This window comes from Limulus polyphemus, unplaced genomic scaffold, assembly GCF_000517525.1.
Source record: "Limulus polyphemus unplaced genomic scaffold, Limulus_polyphemus-2.1.2 Scaffold1795, whole genome shotgun sequence".
Taxonomy (NCBI): domain Eukaryota; kingdom Metazoa; phylum Arthropoda; class Merostomata; order Xiphosura; family Limulidae; genus Limulus; species Limulus polyphemus.
The window spans coordinates 180,809-203,561 of record NW_013667405.1 but is presented as its reverse complement, the minus strand read 5'-3'; the positions used below and the strand labels follow the sequence as shown (position 1 = coordinate 203,561).

The 22,753-nt window shown below is 30.1% G+C and overlaps 1 protein-coding gene across 3 annotated transcripts in view; it reads right to left on the bottom strand.

Annotated features, from left to right (window-relative positions):
• Nucleotides 1-22,753, bottom strand: part of LOC106464966 (protein Malvolio-like) — a 50,203-nt gene that overhangs the window by 19,946 nt on the left and 7,504 nt on the right. For 2 of the 3 annotated variants that reach the window (XR_002611868.1, XM_022392774.1), the window contains exons 3-8: nt 20,406-20,542; nt 14,441-14,563; nt 10,852-11,078; nt 5,708-5,846; nt 1,875-2,030; nt 509-667 (exon numbers count right to left, since the gene is read on the bottom strand). Coding sequence is in view for 2 of the 3 variants with exons in the window: in XM_022392774.1 (XP_022248482.1) it covers nt 509-667; nt 1,875-2,030; nt 5,708-5,846; nt 10,852-11,078; nt 14,441-14,563; nt 20,406-20,542 (941 nt within the window). In the remaining variant the exon portion in view is untranslated. The remainder of the gene's footprint in view (nt 1-508; nt 668-1,874; nt 2,031-5,707; nt 5,847-10,851; nt 11,079-14,440; nt 14,564-20,405; nt 20,543-22,753) is intronic. The other variant, XM_013925141.2, reaches the window with a different exon arrangement.

Here is a 22,753-nt window from a genome sequence, read left to right as displayed (position 1 = left end):
ATTGAGAAGTGATTAATAGAGGGCAGTGTAAGATATCGTATTGGAATTAGTTAAACTAAACTAATACATATTAGCAATATATATTAAAATAAGGATAACTTCAATTTCAACTTGAGCAAATTAACATTAAACTTTTTTTTACCTTTTTCCATTCCCTGATTATAACATAGTCACACATCACTTGCATGGAAAAAGAACAAAGCTTTGGTATAGTATCCAGACAATTGTAATGTTGAAATTTTCTAACATTAGTACCTATATAGTTAAAATGAATTATTTTTAGCTATTAAGTAAACAGGTTGTTTGATTCTCAAAATAAAGTTTACACATTAAATTCAGTTTTTGGAACTTAAATAACATCAATCTCATCATTATTTTTACATTATACAGCTAAACAGGTCAAAATTAATTAAATCTTACCTACTTTGAAATGCATCTGATAACATTATCACAGTAACTCTTAAAAAATAAATTATGTAAAAAAAGATCCATATACTTCACAACTTACCACATCAGCATTAGTCTTGTTGTACAAACCTTCAGCAAATACAGAAACTACAAATATGTTGATGACTAATGATACAAAAAGAGCTATAGCTGATTCGATGAAAAAGTACTTGTTTGCTTCTTTGATTTCATTTCTTTTGGATCTGTCCACTTCTCGAGACTGACAGTAAAGAAATTCAAACTCTTTTAAGTTAGAGCTGATTAATCAATAAATGTCTTATAAAAGCATTAAATTTAAGTATCTGAAAAATAAAAATGGGGCATTAAATTGTTTTAGATTTTTGATAATTAAATAAAAAGAAATATGTCATAACCAGATATAACCTAACAATATCTATCAATTCTTTGGATTTTAAATAAATGTATCTTCTTCCTAATAGTTCAGGCTATGACCTTAAAGACTCTTATATTAGCAATATTAGTTGTGAATGTTTCAGGAAAGACATGTTGCTTCGTCTTAAATACCCAACTCACTTTATATCTTTATTACTTTTGTATCTGTTAAATTTATAGCTCAGACTATAAGTTATGTATGTTGTAATACACTTTTTCTATATTATAAGCTATGAATATGACTGTGAACTTCACTAAGTTCTTGAACAATTTCTGAATGATTATTAATAACATAAGTAAAATGCCATGCTGGTGTTTCAACTACATTACATCTTAAAAATTTCTAAATACATTTTAATAGCATATTAATAACATGAAAATTATCAACAACTATTTGATTCTCAATAAAATAAACATTTCAAAATAAAAGTAATGTCATTAAAAATCATTCAATATCTTTATTTAAAATTACAAGAATTTTAATCTTCCACTAAAATACCTGTAACTTTAGTCAAAATCAAATAATGTTATTGTTTTTTTACTTTGTTACATTCAGTAGAAAATTAATGTTTTGGTTTGGTTTGTTATGAATTCCGCACAAAGCTACACGAAGGCTATCTGTGCTAGACATCCCTACTTTAGCAGTGTAAGACTAGAGGGAAGGCAGCTAGTCATTACTACCCACCGCCAACTCTTGGGCTACTCTTTTACCAACAAATAGTGGGATTGACCATCACATTATAACACCCCCACGGCTGAAAGGGGGAACATTTTTGGTTTTACAGGGTTTCAAACCTATGATTCACAGATTGCGATTCAAGCACCCTAACCATCTGGCTATGCTGGGCCCAGAAAACTAATGAAATAAGAAATATGAGGCAACAACTGTGGAAAATATCTTTAAATTTCAGGAAATAATAATAAATTAAGGTAAAACAAAGTAAGTTCTGAAAAAGGAAGAAAAGTCAAAAAACAAAATTTCTCGATAATTATTAAAAAATAAATTATTGAATCACATTTAAACTTAAACACACCTTGACTAAAGCAGAATGAAGATATAAATTATGAGGCATAATTACAGCCCCTACTATTCCTACAGCTTGCAATAAAGCTTTAGAATCACAGTGAGAACACCAGGTATAGAAAAGTCCTTTAACCACTTCTGTTTGTGTCGGGGCAACTCGTACATACTAACAAATAAGACACAATCAGTTTTATTTTAAAGATTCAAAAAAACATCTTTTCAAAGTTATATAATGCAATAACAACATCTAAAAAATTTTGACATAAGACATAAAGGAGTTTAACTAATATAAACAACATAAGCAATTTTTTTAAATAAAACCCATGCAAAAGAAAAAAGCTTAAATGTCTTCTGAAAAACATATGAAATAAATCATTTTTAAGAAATTGGTGACAAATATATTATAAAAAAACCTACTATGAAATAAAATATTTATAAAAAACTAACTCAAAAGCCAAACTAGTTTAGACCTTTACTACTCTTTTCTAGGTAAATCTTATATTTACTTTTACTCATGTAACTTAACCCTAAAGTTGCTGATGGTGATCCCTGTTAGTTTTTAAACACATTTTTCTATACTATTTATGCACTAAGTTGTTTGTAGGTTCATGACTGTTGGTTTTTAGGATTTCTAATAACATATGATGTAAAGAAAAAAAAACCAATCCAAAATATCTTTATTGCAATCATTCCGGCTAATTACTAGTGGGGTTTCCTATATGTTTTACATAGAAAATGAGTGATCTTGCCCAGTTATATAGGTCACTGTTTCTTATGTAAGGATTGTATTTTAACTACGGTTTCAATTACTAATAAACTATTATTCAACTCTAGTGTTACTCTTTTCATGACTGAGTTTTTTTTATTCTTACACCTTCTTTATTGTTGGAACGAAACATAATTTCAAAGTTCTTTTAATCTGCAGTCTCATCATGTTCGTAGTTCAGGTGTGTGTGTAGTTGTTTAAAGAATTGCCAATATTAGGTTTTAGACACCCTTTTATACGCTGCTCTAAACAATGTAAAAGCATTAAAGATGATTCTTTCCTTTATCTTGAAGCAGTTCTCCATTCTCAACATTAATTTTAAAACTATACACAATGAAATTTAAGGACAGTTTGATTTGATTTTTCACCCATAAATGGGCAATTGGTACAGTTTTAGAACAACATACCTCACTTTGCAAAGGGTGTACATACCATTTAAGAAACATTTTTCAAATTTTCTATTTCATGAGAGTAATTATATTATGATTTTTGATAATGTATGCACATCTTTACAAAATTTTGCAGGTTATTGGTAAACATTACAAGTTTTTCGCACACAAAATATCAGGTTTTTAAATTAAGTATGAAGATTTTTTAATTAAAAATTTTCTCGTAAACCTTTTTCTTTCAGAATGTTGACTATCCATCATGCAAAATAATTTTGATTTTAAGATTAAAAATACTTTAATGCATTAGAACATTTTCAAATTTCACAAGCAAAATCTTTATAATCTCCAGATAATTATCAAATATTTTGTAGAAAAAAAACTTTATATTTTATTTGTTATTTTCACTACTGTATTTCTGTACGGGTAGGTTCGATTTGGCCGACTTCATAGCCTCAATAAAAAATTAGGAAAAGAATCTCAATTAAGCTTTTTTCGTTCTAGAATGACTACAAATTATAACACAAAAACACACATTTTTAGTCTAAATATCTTAAATCTCTAATAGTAAATAAAGAAGTAAAGCAAACAATTATCTCCTGTAGTTATGACCTTTGTACTAATTTGCCACTTGTTGTGGGTTGCTAAGCCTTATGAAATTTCCCATGTGAAAGATGTGAAAAAAAATTTTTTAGGTTTTATATGTACATTTAAATAACCAAAAAATTCTAAGTTATTATATTGATACCATACAATTCCACTATAATTTATCAAGCGTAGTAACTAAGCTATATTTGGGTCTAAAAAATATATACAAGATTCCCATCTCTTCTCCAGGAAAGGGAGGGGGGAAGAGTTGCAAAGTTTAAATCAACATAATATACTGAATGAATAAAAAAAAAGAAATATGTTTCTCATTTTCCAGGTAGGGCAAGTGCTGTTTGCAACTGTAGAAGGAAGTTGTTCTCCAAAACTTTACAGAGATGGCTAGAGGTTAATTTTTAAGGAGTGTGAGCTCACTCCTTCAGGCTTCTTAACTTTGTCCAAAGAAGATAAGTAGCAGCACTCCTTAAAACTACAAGAGTGAATAAAAAAAAAATGAAAATACCATAGGCAGCAAGTAACAGAGTTAAGAGAATTTGTTCAAGAAATTGCAAATGCCATCCGTGGAAAGTTATCAACAATATTGTGCTCTTCTATTGCATTTTCTGTGCTCAGTGATGAATTACAATCTAGAAAAACTGCAAGTGAGAAAGAGCTGGTCATGGTTAGGGTTGTTGCTGCTGCACTGGAAAACATATTTAAGGGTATGGGACTGCAGAAAATCTTCACAAGTCAATAGATAGTGTTCTTACAAACAAGTTTAATATCACCCATGATCAGTATACCAAAGCTTTGTTGTCAGCTTCTGCAGATGGAGCATTGGTGAATGCAGGTGATATAATGAGCACAGTTCTAGTGGTCTTTAATTTTTAATACAATGTAAATATATATATATATATATAATATTTTTTCAAAAAAGATGAATAAGTTTAAAGTCCCTATATACTATTGGTAATTACTTGATCACAAAATGAACAAATTATAAGCTAAAAGCTTAGGTAAAGTTTACTACGGTAGAAAATCTTTGTGGAAGTTATCATGCTTCAGGTGAAGGGTTATGCATCTTATTTAAAAGCTAAATATATTTTTTTGCAGGGATCTATAAAGATGTTCTGGTGAGACTGCAGAAAGCTGAGCATCACTGGTTTATTTTGATCCACTGTGTCTCACACCGAGTTGGAACTAACAGTATAGGACACCTTGATGAAAGAGGAAGCTTTTAACCCAGTGAAAGATCTGATGATCACCCTATACTACCTAATGAAGAGATTTGGGAAATTTAAGAAGCACTTTGAAGAAATGGTAAAGGCACAGGAATGTTAGATATACAAGCTCCCAAAGATCCATGGAACACACTTTGCAGGCTACTCAAGAAAGGGTGTTCACATCCTGTTGAAAATTGGATCCCCCTTGCTCACACAACTGAGAATTCCATTGCACACTACATGCACAGCAAACTAAACTTTGAGCTGAAAGGTATCCTGAAGAAACTGAGAAGTTTCCAGTTTCATGCTACCAGCTGCCTGCTCTATGAGATCCTGAACATAGTCTCCTCTCTGTCACTGAAGTTTGAGAGAGGGGAATTTCATGCTTTCAAGGTGTTGCCAGTCATCAAATTGTCAAAGACAAGAATGCAGACCCTACTTAAAGATGAACAGAATCAAAGATATTTTTACATCAAACTATCCTGAAATTTCAGTGCGTATCTTTAAATGAATGTTAAAAATAAAGAACTTTTTCAAAACAAAATATTGAAATAATAAACTTCAATGTTCTTACGTCATTTATCAATATGTTTGCTCTTGATGTAGATGAGATCATGTTGGATCAAACATGCATCATTTAGAGCAGCATATAAAGGAGAATGTGAAGCATAATACTGGTAGTTTTTCAAACTTCTATAGATATCTAAGCCAAGAACGTGGTGGGAGTGCAGATGAAAAAAAATTCAAAAATTCCATGTACTTCCAAGTATTGTAACAAACAAAAACATCAATAAAATTTAATATGTGGATCTCATCATTAGTAAGTATTATTTAAACAAGCCTAAAGTTTAAGCTATTGGTACAAAAGAAATTTATCACTCACCTCATATCCAAAAGTAATAGCCATAACTGTAATCAAGAAACCAAATAAAGCTTCTAATTTTCGTAGACCATACTTATCCAAAAACAGGAATGTAAATGTGTCAACAATTGTGATGAGAACACCTCCATAGAGTGGGATTCTGAAGAAAATGCAACTACATTTATAAAACAAATTTTCTTTGAAATTAAGTTTATTACTTAATTTCTGTTTTCAATAATTAAATATATTTCCAAATGTAATAGGGTCTATGGTATAACTTACATGCTGGTAACAACTTCACGTAAATGAAAAACTAAATAATGCATTGAAGATATAAATGCTCTGTATCACATGGCAAAATCCATTTCACATTATAGTCATGTTACACATTAAAGACATATATGAGACACATAAAAGGTGAGCTATTGTAAAGTTATTCACCTCATTTCCCACCCTAGAACTTGCAAATCTTACTGCTGTAATATATGAATATACCATACATTTCTATCTTGTAATAGTCTATGAACAGCTGCCTCTGTTCTTCTGTCATTCTCAAGTGATAATACCTGATCTGCTAATGGATGGCTTGCTTGTATGTTGTGTAAGGATGTCACAAGCAGTGTTCTTCAATGACAGGTCAGGTGATATTTCAAAGTTATGATCTCAATTACATTTCAATGGAATTTATCATCTGTGACATGGGCAATATGCATCTTGAGAATACAGTGTTATAGATATTTTGGTATATAATACTATGATCTCTTGGTTAACTCCCTCTCAGTTTGGAAAGTGAAATTTAAATCATTTCTTTGTAAATAATAATGTTCTCTTAACTCCCTCTATATGGGGTTGGTTGGTGTGACTGATCTTGTAACCACAAAGTAACTATCATAGTTTTTATAATATAACTTTTAACATGTTTTTTGTATCTTCATTATATTTGGCAAGCTTTCAATAAATATTACAAGTCCTTCATAAATAAGATATCAGATTTTTTAATTAAGCATGTTTACTAAAGATTTGACTGCTCTAACTGCAAAGTGATTTTCATGTTAAGATTAAAAATATATTTCTTCATCTGAAAATTTTCAAATTTCATTTGCATAACATCTAAAACCTCTTAAGCAAATATCAAAAATTTTATCTTCAATAAAACTTTACACTTGATCTATTATTTTCTCTAACCTAACTCTATATGGACTCGCTCTTTCTAGAACGACTGCAGATTACAATAGGAAACTACAATTTTTTATCCTAAATAGGTTAAAGTTTGTTACAGTTTACATCTATTTATACTTAATTTTATTGTTTTATTTCCCTTTGAACTGTGTCTAACCAATAATCCCACCACACAAGTTGTAAATCACTTGAGCAAACACGTAGCTCAAATTACCATATTGAATCACATAATGAATGCATGAGTTGGTTGCAAGCATACCCTATGAAGAAACTTTATTTTTCTTTTCTTATCTAACATAATAAGTTTCTAATTTTTAAATTTCAGTTACTTTTATAATAATAAATAAATAAGAATAAAAAATAAGAAATATAGTACTTACCTATGACCTCTTGTTCTTTTGCTGTATGTTGCTGATAAAATTTAAGCCTACTTTTATTTTTATACTAATGGTACTAGTACACTAAATAGTTTTTAACTTAAATAATACACCTATAAACAAAGAATAATAACACACACAAAGAAAATAATGTCCTCTAACTGTTCTAATTTACCTGGATTTCTAACTATGACATAAAAGCCTTAAAATAATTCCCAAATCTTCCTGATCTGAACACCACAAGAGAAATTTTCAAACTGAAGATGAAATAGATAATACACTGTACTGAAAACAAAATAATATATCATTTGATTGATTAAAACTTTGCCTTTCTATTGGGTATATAAAATATAGCATAAAATGTCAGAACTAGTGAGGATTTGTGAAAGAGGTTGAAACAGGGGGCATGGGTGAGTGGTTCTCATTTTCTAGTTTATGACTGGAAACAAATAAGATTAAAAGCTATAAAAATTAGACTTTGCCCTAATAATATCTATATTATAATGAGTAGCTTACATTAAATTCTGTACCACTGAGAGGAGAGGGTAAATAAATTAGAGATAGTAGAAGACCTAGAGAACAATTGTCATGATTTTCATACTAGGGGTGATTAAAAAATTAGTTATATATTTCCTTTTAATTTATGAACTTAAAACTTATACAACATTAAAATGTGATTTATTAACTACATTTTGATGACATACTTATTCATATACATTAATAATAAAGTACTTTATTTACATTTTGAATGTGCACTTTGACCTACTCGTAACAAGAAGGTTAAAGTTTAACACATGAACATAGCTTTAACTAATTTTTAGTTAATCTCTTTATATGTTGCTAAGGCAGTAAAAGAGTTAACTATCTAGCAGAGATACTGTCTTTCAATCTATACTTACATTATTTTGATCGTATTTGTCAGATTGAAAAACATTGGTTCATAGTGTTTTTGTACATTTGTGTCCAGTATTTTTCTTTCTCAAACTCTGTCTTGTTCAACTTCCCGTTATCAAGCAGACCTACCCCAATTCTCTAGCATTAAATTGGTTTCACCTAAAAAGACCACTGTTGGTCTCGGTTGTGACAAGCTTGTTTCACTTATTTTTTTGTGTATTTCTAAGATTGTATTGGTTAAAATAAATAACCCTGGAGGAAGTGGTGATTATGTGGATAATTGTGGGCCAGAAAAGAGACAATTGAAAAGATTAAGGAGGAGTTCTGAAGGGGAATGCTGTGTTAAATGCTGTCTATGATTATTTGATAAGTGATTTTAAGAAACTTCGTAACATTAACACTGACTCTGTGATAATCCCCCAAAGAGATGACTTCATAACTACAACTCTTAGACATGGTTGTAAACAAACCACTTAAAGGAAATATACAAAAAACAGTACATATTGTTGTATTTCCTAAAATAAATGTACTTTTCTTTTTTAGTATTTTGAGGTATAATATAAAATAAAAATAAAATTTTTCCTACTTTTTTTATTACTACTCTTGTAATTTAATAAGTCACCTTATCATCAAGATTGCCCTTTATTCAGGCTCATATGGTGTGTGTGTGAAAATCAAACTAGGGCAATTTTAATTAATGTTCCTTTTATGTTGGATTAAAAAAAATCAGTCTAACATACATTTCTTGATTAGTATCTCAAACATCTCCACACACATGTACATAAGGTTGCAGATGTTTGGTTTGTTTTTGGATATTAGTGCAGAGCTATTCAAGAGCTATCTGCACTGCCAAGCCATAATTTTTAAAGTGATAAGACTACAGAAAAGGCAGTTAGTCAAAAGCACTCACCACCAGCTCTGGGGTTATTCTTGTTTTTCTTAATAGTGGGATTTTACTGTCACCATTATAATGCACTTACTGCCAAAACCATTTTTTTGGGTAGTAACAGGAAGTGAATGATGAACTCTCAGATCTATAATCTGACACACTAATTCATGGCCATGCTCAGTCCATTAAGGTTGTTGAAAGGTTTAATGCAATGTCAAATGCTTATGATATACATATTTTTTCTCACCTGAAGTGAGTTATATTTGCCATTTCTCTTTTCATGTATTGGGACTTTAAGTGCATTATCTTTACAGTGGTAACCTAAATATAAAAGTAAGAAGATCCTTAAAATTAATAATATAAAGTCTTGAAAATTAAGTGCAACAAGAAATATGGAGAGTTGAGCAGTTATATAAGATGGATGATGTGAAATTTGAAAAATTATGCCTATACGTGTTTCGTAATAAGTTTAACAAATACTTATAAACTTTAAATAATATACAGCATTTTGTAAACTAAATACTTGGTTGACACTATAAAGCTGAAAATGACATATATGTACAAGGAATAAGCTCTTTTTTTTTCTTCTATATTTCAAAACAAATACATAAAAAAATTTTAATTTGTTAAACTACTAAAACTGCTTTGAAAGTATAGGACAGCTTCAATAGGCTTGACTGAAATACTCAGAAATGACAAATTTAATTATTAATTTAAAAATTTTAAATCCATTCTTTGAAAACAAAAATGTAAACACATTACTAGTATTTGAATTATATGTACTGATAACTAAAACACTAAAAACAACAAGCCTGTCAAGTTTATACTGAAATAATCTTAAGGAGACCAAGATTGTTAATAAATAAAATATCACAGCTGTTAAACATTTCTTTTATTTGATGTCTTTATGCAAATTCAGCTATGTGTATTTTATTAAAACTGAAAATGCATACTGCCTTCACTGGAATAAACATTAACTGAAAAAAAACAAAAATATCAATAAAAACAGATTGAGCTTTGGCTATTATTATTTGCTTATACCCAAGTGTTCTCATTCATAATATAAAAAATAGCCATCACTGTCAAATAGTTACAGATTTTTCAAGCAAGGAAAAAAGAAAAAGTTATACAAGCTTTACTTCCTTAGTATTAGCGAATAACTGGCCTAGTTCTTTTATGAACATGTTTTGTTAATGTAAAATGATGCATACGAACACAAGTGATGTTATGTAAATTTTGTTATAATAAATGTTTCTGTGTATTGAAAGAACATTTTACGTACTCTTTCATAAAATTATCTTTACATCAGCTGGGCACTAAGTCATCTATTCTATATAGCTCTAAGCTGTCAGTCTTTGAATGTTACTGTTTATCATCTACACTAGTGATACTAAATGAATATCACTGTGTGTGCATTGTAAGATTTTTTTTTAAATAGTACTATTACATCAACAAATGCAGCTTGATGTTATTGATGAGGAATTCTTTAATTGTAATATATACTCTGTAGCTATATTTCAAAAACTAATCATCCAACAACAGTACTTTGTCCTTTTTTTCTTGGAGTCATTCAGAATGTTTTACTTCCTTTGACAGAACAAGATTTACGTATTTCTATTTTTGTAACTTTTCATATAACAAACTGAATTTAATTAAAGATCATTATAATAATATCAGTGGTGTACAACTTTAAAATCAAAGTAGAAGAAACTTTGAGAATGTATGATACTATGCTGTTTTCACTAAAATAAAGACAGTGGAAAAATTCAGCCTAAACTATTAACATAGTACAAAAATAAACCCCCCTAAATATATCCTTCACTTACGCTTTATTAGACAACAAATAGAATGCAATAGCTGTTCCTATAACCTCTTGCATGTCAGACCCAATTATGGCAATTTCTATCATAATCCACAAAATCAAACGAGGCACTTTTGGATAAATTCGTTGGCAAAGTTCGGCTAAATTTAGTCCTGTCACCACTCCAACTCGAACAGCCAATCGTTGCATGACTAAACCCAAAACTGTTGCCCACATCAAAATCCACAACAGCTGGAAAAAAGAAAATGTGAATTTAATATGTTTACACATTTGAAATTGTATAATTTTACATCAGAATAAGCACAATGGCCTCTTTATGAATCATACAAGTAACGAAATACTATAAACGATACATGCATTGCATCAAAGAAACTATGTTTTTCTGAAAATTAAAATTTTGAGTACAGTTTTGGTTTATAGATTTCACATTTTGTTAAGTTTTGAAGTTTGAATTTTATCTCTAACATTTTTTAAGAAGATTATTATGTGACATCTACAAAGATGGAAAAAAAAACCTCAACTGAGAAAAAATTTCCTCTCATTAGAAAAAATATATAGTTTGTTTGTAGTTAGGCATAAAGCTACACAATGGGTTATCTGTGCTCTTCACACCATGTTTGTAGCACTTTAATTCCACAAAGATACCCCTATGCCACTGGGGACAATATATATATATATATATAGTAATAACTGTAAATACAAATCACATTTGAAACAGCTGCATGATAATATTCAATCAAATTTTAAAATTTCAGCATAATTTTGGCTTATGAGCCATTTTCAGCTTCGAATCCTTGTACATTATCTTGTTAACCATTTCGCAATAGGCTTGGTATAATATACACGAATTAAGTATTTATACTATAACTTTTAATGCAGTAAGTGTATCTTCACAAAATTTGGTAGGCTTTTAGTAAAGATTACAAGTCTTTCATACACAAAAACCAAATTTTTTAATGAAGTATTTTTGTTATAGATCTGTTTGTTAAAATATCAAGTCTGTTTCATTACCAGTTCTGGTTCAAAGTGATTTTAATGTTATAACTGAAAAACTATTGTTCATCCCAAAAATCTCAAATATTATTTGTGTAATCTCTAAATCCTCCTATATACATTTCAAATGTATGTTTTCAGTAAAATATTGTTTCTGTTATTTTCTCTACCCTAATTCTATGGATTCTGTCAATTTGACTGACCTCGTAACCACCATACAAAATTAGGAAATAAATTTAAATTATGCTTTTTTCATTCAAAAATGACTATAGATTATAACACAAAAACACAAATGTTTAGTCTAAATAGCTTCAATCTCATAATATTATACATTTATATATATTTATTATTTTTATTATATTGACCTTCCAATCGTGCCTGGCTAACAATACAGAATTTACAATGACACGGTGCACGAGCACTCATGATACAATATCCAATAATATAAAACTGACCTTTACTCTTTACAAAATGACCTGTCTTGGCTGTGTTTTAGTGGACTAACAATCGTAAAATACAGTCACATTTCAATTATTATACATTATATATGTATATACATTAGTACTATTTACAAATAAGTTCGTAAACTTAGTACGGTAAATAAAGAAGTAAAGCAAACAATTATCTCTTTTAGTTATGACCTTTGTACTCATTTGCCACTTGTCATAGGTTGCTAAGCCTTATGAAATTTCCCACATGGAGGAGGTGAAAAGAAATTTTTTTGGGTTTTATGTATACATTTTAAATAACCCCCAAAAATAATAAATTACCATATCGATACCATAGAATTCCACTATAATTTATCAAGCATAGTAACTAAGCTATATTTGGGTCTAAAAGATATGAAATTTCGAGCTCACTATAGACTTACCTTATCCTTTGAAATCTTGTGTGAAATAAATGAGATTAACACAATAACACGTCAAAATGGTTGCGAAAACTACTAGAGGGACATTCTGAGCTTTCAACTGGTTATTCATGTCATATATAGAAATAAGTGTATATAAGGGAGCTTTTCCAAAAATGGAAAGAGGTGGGCAAGGGGCCACTGTGTTTGATTCAGTACATGAGCAATATCTTAGCAAACAGAAAAGAAATGAGATTCTTATTTTATATTCTAACTTGTCAATATCGGTAGTTTGAGTTCCTAATTCGTACAAAATTATAAACTTTGAATTTTGACATCACAAACATCTAATCTGAACTAGTGCTGCATTCAACATACCATATGACACCCACAAAAATTGATGTTTAGCTGTGTTTTTTAAATATTTCATTTTAAATTAAGAAATTACCTAACATATAATTAACTAAAAGTTTAATTATAATCTACAATTGGATACCAAACATATTAACATAGATTCATAAAATAGTAGTTCAATAAAATTTTGAATGCAAGTCAACAAACGTGATGACATGGCTTTTGACACATGGCCCTTCGAGATAGGGTTAACAATATCAGGAAAAAAAAAGATCAGTTTCATTGCAATAACTTTTTTGAATAGACGTTTTTTCTTTCTAATCAAAAAGTCTTCGTCTTCATGGTTTAAAGCAATAATCAGAGTTTAGTTGTGGTTTGGAAGCTGGATGCTATTCTAAATGCTCTGCTGTGCAAGTTTTTTCACTTCCATGGAGAATACTGAAGGCTTCCTTGATCTAAAAGTTATATCATATGAATCTACTACATTAATGAGAGATGCTCTGTGTAAATATTTATCTTATGAAATGCTTTATACATAACGGCTCCAGCCATTACAATAACCATGTCAGCAATAAACCGTGAGATGATCAGGAATTCACAGTGACCCAAAAGTACAGCTGTTAAACATCAACAATGGCACAATGGTTTGCACCTCTACTGACAAACCATTGAATTAGCAAAAACAAATAATCATGAACTGCACACATGAAATTAACAGAAAAATATGAAGAGATGTTGGGTGTTTTAGTTTACAACATCCCACACTTACACTACAATTCACTGTTTTTAGCCAAGTTGTATTTCCTTATAAAGTAGGAAAAAAAACAAAAATAAACAGGCTATTACAGATAGACAGACTATTGGGTGATAAATAAATGTATCTTCCAAAGATATTTTACTACCAATAATGTACAAAAATTTGTATCAGTTGTAAATAAAACCTTAGAGGAAAAGGTTAAATATATTAAACAAAACTTGGAATTCACTCAACTATACTTCAATATCATATAAAACTTATCCTCAATCCCCAAAATTAAGAGTAAAAAGAAAAAGACTTTTTTTCAAAAGGTTTTTTTCAGTAGTTTGTTGGTATTAATATTACATCAAAGGTATGGAGACCAGGTGTACTTCAAACATGTGCACACTATTTTTCCTAAATCAAATTCTAAAATTAACAGTTTTTGCTTTATACAAAACATGCATCTACATAAAAGAAGAGAGAAAAGTTTTTTCTTCTTATTTGTAACATGGTAAAGTGAAAGTTTAAACAATATATTTTTAAACTATGCAAAGTTCTTGTCATACAGGAAGTAACACAATATGAAAAGACCCAGTCACTCTGTATGTTTCAAAGAGTTTTACAAATCAAATCCTATTGACAATTTCAAACCACTGTTACCTTAAATTCTGCAACTGTTCCAGACTGAAGATCAGACTCTATATTTCCAGGATCCAGATAGGCTATGCTCATCAAAAATCCAGGTCCTGTAAAGGCCCACAACTTTCGGAAACTAAAGATACTCTAGAGCAGAAAGAAAATATTTTAAATAAGACTGAAAAATAATCACTGTTTAGATATAAATGAGTTCAATAAACCTACCACATAATAACTTAATACTGCACAACATAAAGCACAAAAAAGGGATATTGAAAACTATGTTTCACAAATAAAATAGAGATTTGTTATTAACTAAAAAAACTACAAAGTTATTAAGATAATGCTTGTTCAGTATGTTATCAGAAGTATATTGAATGATTTGTTTTTTATCATTTTGTTTTAAACAAAATTCAAGAATAAATACATTTAGAAAAACAAATTTTCTAGAAAGTAATCTTGTATTTGATATGTGGTGACTATATATATATTACCATGAAACATAGAGATTTTTTTTTCAATGCCTGTTGTTGTTGCATATAAAGCTAAAAATGTTTAAAAAATTAAAATTTTACTTTTAATTAGAAAATATAAATTATGAAAACCCTAGAAACTTAAAAACCTTCAGAAACATTTAAGTTTTAGGCTTTCAGGTTTCAAGTAAGTTTTACTTCTAAAAATTTAATATTCAAGTCAGTTAGGCTTACCTCTGAAATAATGAAAGCCAGGATACCAACATTATAATGAGTGTAGTAACCAATGAATATGAAAACAAACATAAAAATATAATACTACAAGCTATAAGGGCAGAAAAATAATAATTGAGACTTCAAAAAATATGTAGCCAAGCAGAACCAGAGTTGAATCCAGAACTGGATCAGAGGGAGAGTGACTGGAGCAAACCAGTCTAATAAAAACTGGATTAACTCTTTCAGCATGGGCTCGGTCCCTAGGACCAGCCTTGTAACCACTTTATGCTTGTTATAGTTTTTATGCTATAACTTTTAAATTAGTAAGCTTATGTTAACGAAATTTGGCAAATTATCAGTAAACATTACAATGCTTTCATAAGCAACATATCAAGTTTTTGTTTATTAAGTGTTAAAGTTTGTTAAGCAATGTTTTTCTCATGCCTCTTTTTTTCTTTTCACATGTTGCCTATCCAACATGCAAAGTAATTTTCATTTTGAGATTAAAAATACTTTTATGCATCAGAAAATTTTCAGATTTCACTTGCAAAATCTTTATAATGTCCAGATAGTTATCAAACGTTTCTTAACCACCATAAAAATTAGGAAATAATTTTAAATTATGCCTCTTTCATTCTAGAATGACAACAAATTATAACACTAAAATATAACTGTTTTTATATTTATATTTATTATTTCTATTATATTGACCTTTCAGCCATACTTGGCTAACAATACAGAAGTTATGTAGCACACATGCTCTCATGTTACCGTATCCAATAATATAAAACTGACTTTTAGTCTTTACAAAATGGCCTGTCCTGGCTGTGTTTTAGCGGACTAGTACTTTGTAAAATACAGTCAAATCTCAATTATTATACATTATATAGGTATATAGATTATTAGTAATTAGAAATAAGTTCTTAAACTTATTTTTCTTAAAACATAGAGCAGTAAATAAAGAAGTAAAGCAAACAATTATCTCTTCTAGTTACAACCTTTGTACTTGGTTGCTGCTTGACATAGGCTGCTTATCCTTTTAAAATTGGATAAATGTGGAGGATATGAAATAAAATATTTTTTTTAGGTTTCATATATATATATACACACAGTTGAATAACCAAAAATCATAAATTACTATACCATAACCATAGAATTCCACTATAATTTATCAAGCATATTAGCTAGGCTATATTTGGGTCTAAAAAATATGAAATTTTGAGCAGACTAAAGACACAACCTACTTCTTTGAAATCTTGGTTCAAAAGAATGAGATGGCATCCTAACACATTAAAATGGCTGAGAAAGCCACTATGGGGACATTCTGAGCTTTTGATTTGTTATTGATATGTCATATATTGAATTAAGTGTATATAAGGGCCCGCTGAGGGGGGCCACTGTGTTTGAATCAGTACATAAGTGATATCTCAGTAAATAGAAAAGACATGAGGTTCTTATATTATATTCTAGCTTTTCAATATTGGTAATGTGAGTTCCTAATTCGTACAAAACTTAAGACTTAGTATTTTGACATCACAAACATCTAATTAGAACCAGTGCTGCATCCAACATACCATGTGAAACACATAAAAATTGATGTTTATTTGTGTTTTTTAATATTTACTTTTAAATTAAGAAATTAAGTATAATACTAAAATTTTAATTATAACCTACTATTGGATACCAAACTTATGGACTTAAATTTATCAAATAGTAGTTCAATAACATTTTGTATGCGAGTCAACAAACATAATGACATGCCTTTTGACCTGTGACCCATCTGGAGAGGGTTAAAAGGACACTTAATAATCAGGCATTCTTCTCAGCAGGGTACCTCTTCATACATGAAGCTCTTTAATTCAGGCAAAGGGGTCAGTTGGTAATGCTATACTGAATCTTTGGAGCCAATTATGGGATATGGTTGGTGGCATAAATAGGGATAAATGTTATATACTGCTCCTGCAGTGGAATGTTCTCAGGGAAGCAGCACACACACACACACATTATGTAAAGACATATTCCAGAGATAGTAGCCCTCTCCATCCAAAATGAAAACTGTCAGTGAGTCACACAAATGGCCAAAGTAGTGTGAGCTCAGGAAGAACTGAAGCAATTCTTAAGTAGTCCCTAAGGATGGACTCAACAATGTGATAACAATGTAATGGGAACATTAAGAAAACACTGAAAGAGAAGAAGATAAATGGAAGTTTAATTCTGTGTGAGGCGACCACTGAACAAGAATCATATATTCATCCATGGAATTTTGGCAATTGTTATTACATGTGTGTGTAGAAGACCAGCTTATGGTTTGACTACAAGTGTACAAACACAGGGTGCCAAAGTCAAACCAAAAAGAAAGGGACATTAAAGTGAAAAATTATGATATGGATGAGAATATAGGTGAATCAGGATGTGCAAATAAGCATCTCTGAAATCCCTATTCATTATCCAAAAACCTTTAGAAAGGAACTTTCATAAGATTATCATGGTTTCCACCTAGAAAGCAGAAATATCTAGGTAACAAATGAGAAAGGAAAGATCTCAGACAAGCTTCCTATCTCCTGTTGTCTTTGACACCATAAAACAGATAATAGCAAACACCCTGAGGAAATATGAAATACAACATCAATATTTCTTTGTTGTGGAAAAAGTCTGAAACTTTAATACACAAAATTGAATAGAAACCAGTACAGTCAAAATTGGAAGATGAATATAAAACCAAACTGAAAAATTGAATAAACCAGAGGAACATGAAGCCAAGGGTCCATAGATAAATAAAACTCTGAAATGATCCTTAAAAGTCAGGATGGAAGAGTCATTCAAAACAGTGAGTGAATGAGTAAGTCATAAAGACATCCTTCCTTATACTGATGTTTGGCCACACAAAAAGCATGAGTAGATGTGCCAAAATCAAAGAACTTTACACACAAGTTGGAAAGGAATGACAAACCAGAAACAAGACAAGATGCTGAAATCCTAATCAACTCCTGCTGGCAAGTTGCCCTTAAATAGAAAAAAAAAAAGTTAAAGTAACAAAAAACAAAGCATACATGCATAAATATGGAGGTCAGATGATTAAAGATGAGTACCTTGGAACCAAGCATGGACAAAAGTGCCAATGGAATGTAAGAGCCACATGGTAATGGAAACAGTATCAGTGATACCTGTATGTGATGAGGACATTAAAGTAGATATGTGATCCTGACTAAAAATAATCAGAACGAATATCAAGAGGAGATAGGAGAAATAAAAAATCAATATTGAAATCATCTGACAATATACACACATCCTCACATGTGAAGGAATTAAGTTCAACACTGAAAATATAACATATCCTTAAGAAATAAAATAAAATCAGCAGAAATATCATCAGGATTAGGGCTATTACTGTAAGAGACAAATCTAGATCTGCAGACTCTGAGGGTGATTAGGCCCAAGCAATAGATTGACCTTTATCAAAACCAAAATGTTGAATATTGAACAAATTAATCATCCCCACAATCATGGTACCTGCTAGGAACTCCTGTATACAATGGAACAAATATACTGAAAACAATCAGGACTGACAATGCAACTATAACATTATCCTGCATGCTACAGGCAAATTGTATATGTAAGGCCTCCAACTAAGTTACAGAAATTCCAATAGTGACTAAAATAGCAGAATCAGAAAGAATGTTGTTGCAAAGTTAACAGCATTAGTGTAAACAATAAAAATCTGAAGGAAAGCAGAGATTGTATAAAACCTCTCATGGTCGTGCAATAAGTCACGTGTAAGATGTGAAAGTGTAGAATTATGGGTAAATGACAAATGCTCTGCAATGCATAAAGGACATTTGGAAATTTTTAATCCCATGTTTCGTTGACAGCACAAAATCAAATTCAACAAGGTATAGCTTTAAGTATTTCAGAGGTAAGTCTATCTGATTTGAAAAACAATAGATAACTAAGAAAAAGCCACATAAAAGTCTAGTTTGTTTACAATATGACCAAATGAAAAATTGGTTTGAGAATGAATGAGTTGCAATTCTCCCTGTAATATTTGTATTTTACCATTTCATATCATTGTGAAAACTTTTTTAAATAATATAAACAAGACAAAAATGCAGTTTAGTTTATGGCCAAAATTTAGCCCCCTTCTTAATACAAAACTATATTTTGATACATACTTTAGTAAGCTGCTAGTGGATAAAATAGTTTGTTATAAAAAAGCAAAAGAAATCTCCTAGATTATTTTAGGAAGAATAATTTGTACAGTTAGCTTAGCTCTTCTTCTGTCAGCATCAAGGTCATTTTCGTTATTTAAAAACAATTACTCTTGTGAATATTTCTGTGTGAAAATGTTTAAAAATACATTAGCAATCCTTTATTATAGGATTTTACTCATAAAATATTATTTGTAAGATATAAATGACAACTGATTATACTCATTTGTGTACAAAATTCCCACATTTTTTAAAACTAGTATACAGATACTGTGATGAGATAATTCTGGTAACTCTTGGTAGTAAAACAATAACATCCTTGACTGCATGTTGAAAAAAGACAGTGGTAGGTGAAATATTGGGCCACTGAAAAATATCTATGTATAAAATCATATTGTGTATATATATAATGGTTTTACTTAATCATTAAAGAAAATCAATTTTTTTTTCTAACCCCACTTTTGGCATGTCAGAAACACTAAATATATTTCATGTGTCATGATATTCTTGAATATTTTTATACTCAACTGTAAAATTTCAAAGCATTCAGAATCTAAATCAAATACCATACATTTAAATTTTCTATCCATGGCTTCATTTGGTCTACTGGATAATACTGAATAATGAATTCAATGAAATTTCATAACATTATTCACATTTCTAAATTAATTTTAGTTATTATCTGGTGAAGTAAAATAGACTCAAAACCCCATCGATATTATATACACTTCACCATTATAAGAGACCTAATGGTATTTCTTTGGTTTGCTGACCCAAGCTGTACTGATGAGGCTTGAATAGGTGAAACTGCAGTCCACAGCAGAGGGTACGGCCAATCAAAGAACACATTAGGCCTCTACGTCACAGATTCTCTTTTCAATTTCACCTCTGGCAAAAAAGAAAAGAAACGTTCAACATATATATATATATATATATCCACTGTTTGAATTTAGTTTTGTCATGAAATGGAAACTCAGTAACAAAAAAAAAAGAAGCTACAACAGAGTATGATTTAAAATTAGAAACCTAAAAAAATACTAACTCTTTATTATTACAATTGTAATAGTAACTTTAGCAATTAATTTAAATACATACAGCTTCTGAGGTTGGAATATGTATCTTCTGTTCAAAATATGTAGATCTGTTGGACCTTAAAGTCTGCTGTTCACCATAATCAGCATCAATGGAAGGATTTTCTGTCAGGCCTTTATGATGATTAGGACTGTGGTCAACTAAGATTTCATTTTCATAAATAAAGACAAATTCTAAACAAAGTACTTCTCTAAGGAGTAACTACAGAATACTTTTGAAATTGAATACTAGATGTGGTGTATTATTTAGTATTCATAAACATTTGTCATTTAGCTGTGTTCAACCTTTCTTTAAATCATCTTAATTCTTACATGATCTTACTAATTAATCAGTTTTCTGTGCATTTTGTTTTTTCAACATGATTTTGTGTGAATTCCCCTGGATTTTAATAGTTAAATAAGATTTAAGAATAATAATTTTTATTATGTATTTTCTAAGTACAATATAACCCATAACATGACAGTTATTTGTTAACACTAATATTTTAGAATTAAAATCAAATCCAAAGAAATATACCTGTACTGTACCTTGATCTAACAATTCCTGATTCATATAAAAAAAACAGGTTTAATTTCTCTCTCTCTCAATAGCTCCTTGAAGTTGTCACATCTCAATTCATCATTGTGGGAAAATGATGGGAACGATTACAGTAGTTTTCTTGAATTTAATTATATGATGTTAATTTCAAATATGACAACATTCCTCTACTATAACCTCAAGCTAGACTACCTATACTTAATAAAGAAAAGGGAGTGAAAGAAGACATGCCTATCATTCTTGCAAAAGGAGAATCATAATGTCAGTAGTATCTCATTATGTAAAACTTTACAAATAATCTGTAGCTTACATCAAGTTATAAATAGCAGAGCATATTATGTCAAGACATGGATGTGCCAATGATTACAAAGGTGTTGGATTCCACTGCTGGTCCTATGACCACACCCCAAGTGGCCTAGAGACCCATTGTGAAGAAGCACCCTCAATATCTACTACTCAAACCATCAGTGGGTAGAGTTATTTAGTCCACATAAATGGCCTATCAAGTTAGTTATGACAGCTATTTGGACTGTCTAATTTGGAATATATATATAAAATCAATGTAGCTCATCCAATTGTGAAAAAGGTATCCTACATTGGAAGGTGATCAGTAGACCTCCCAACTCCTGCTTTTTTAAACAAACAACCATCCCAAGAGTAGTGCAACAGAATTAACATTTTCAATCTAAACAAAACTGAGAGTGAAAAGACCTCCCAAACCTCACCCTCAAGACTGAAAATGCAGAGAATGTAGTTCAAAAACATGAAACCTACATACAAATTAAATCCTCCACGAGAAACAACAGATAACAAGTTTACCACATGAATCAATTTATGATAGGTATACATAGTGAAGGCTGAGGTGAATTTGCTGCCAAATTGTTTTATTTTGTGTAAGTAAGTAGTATGAGATATGTTATTAATTAGATATAAAGCAGACAGACACACAAAAATTTAAATCTGCAAATACAACTTTAGACCACCACAAAATGGGGATGATGAAACTCCTACAATGAAATCACCTGAATAAAATACTAATAATAAAAATAAATGTTGAAAGTCTAAGGAGAATTCTAAAAACTAGTTTGTAGAATGTCCTCCAGAGGAGCTTGAGTTCCTACAGTTAAAGATACAAGAAGGTAGTGAAACTTGGAGAGATGTGTTCTGGAAATGCTGATGATGATGATACTGGAACATGTTAATAAACATACAAAAACAAACTCATGTAAAGGAAGGAAGTGACAATTCAGATTATGAAAATTCCAAATTTGGAATGAATAGTTTACAAGTTTCCCCTAAGTAACTTTGACCAAGAAATGTATGAACAAGCCATCCAAACAAGAGATGGGAGATGATCTAAGTCAATCAAGACCTCTAAATGTACCAAAAACTACAAAGGATGTAAATATGACTAATTAATTCACTATCTTATAGGAATTTGCAAAAACTTCAGAAAAAACCAGCATCAATCTCAGCTGGGTGCAAGAAGGATGAACTAATTGTTCTGATAATGGTGAAAATGAATACCCTGCTGATGAAGGAAAAATATCACCACCATTGTGAATACTAACATGCAGACCAAAAGGAATGGCATAAAGTTAAAGAAATCTTAAAAAATTGAAAATAAGTATTATTCACTATATAAAAATGACATCCACCAATCCTTCTTTAAAAAGGAGTCACAATTGAGAAAAATTTCTAATTTTTAACTGAGGAATGGTCAAAAAATGCATTCAACCTGGACATATTAAAAACAAGAAGCCAATCCCAGGTATTAATAAAAAGGGGGGGGGGGGGGAAAAAAATTTTTTAAA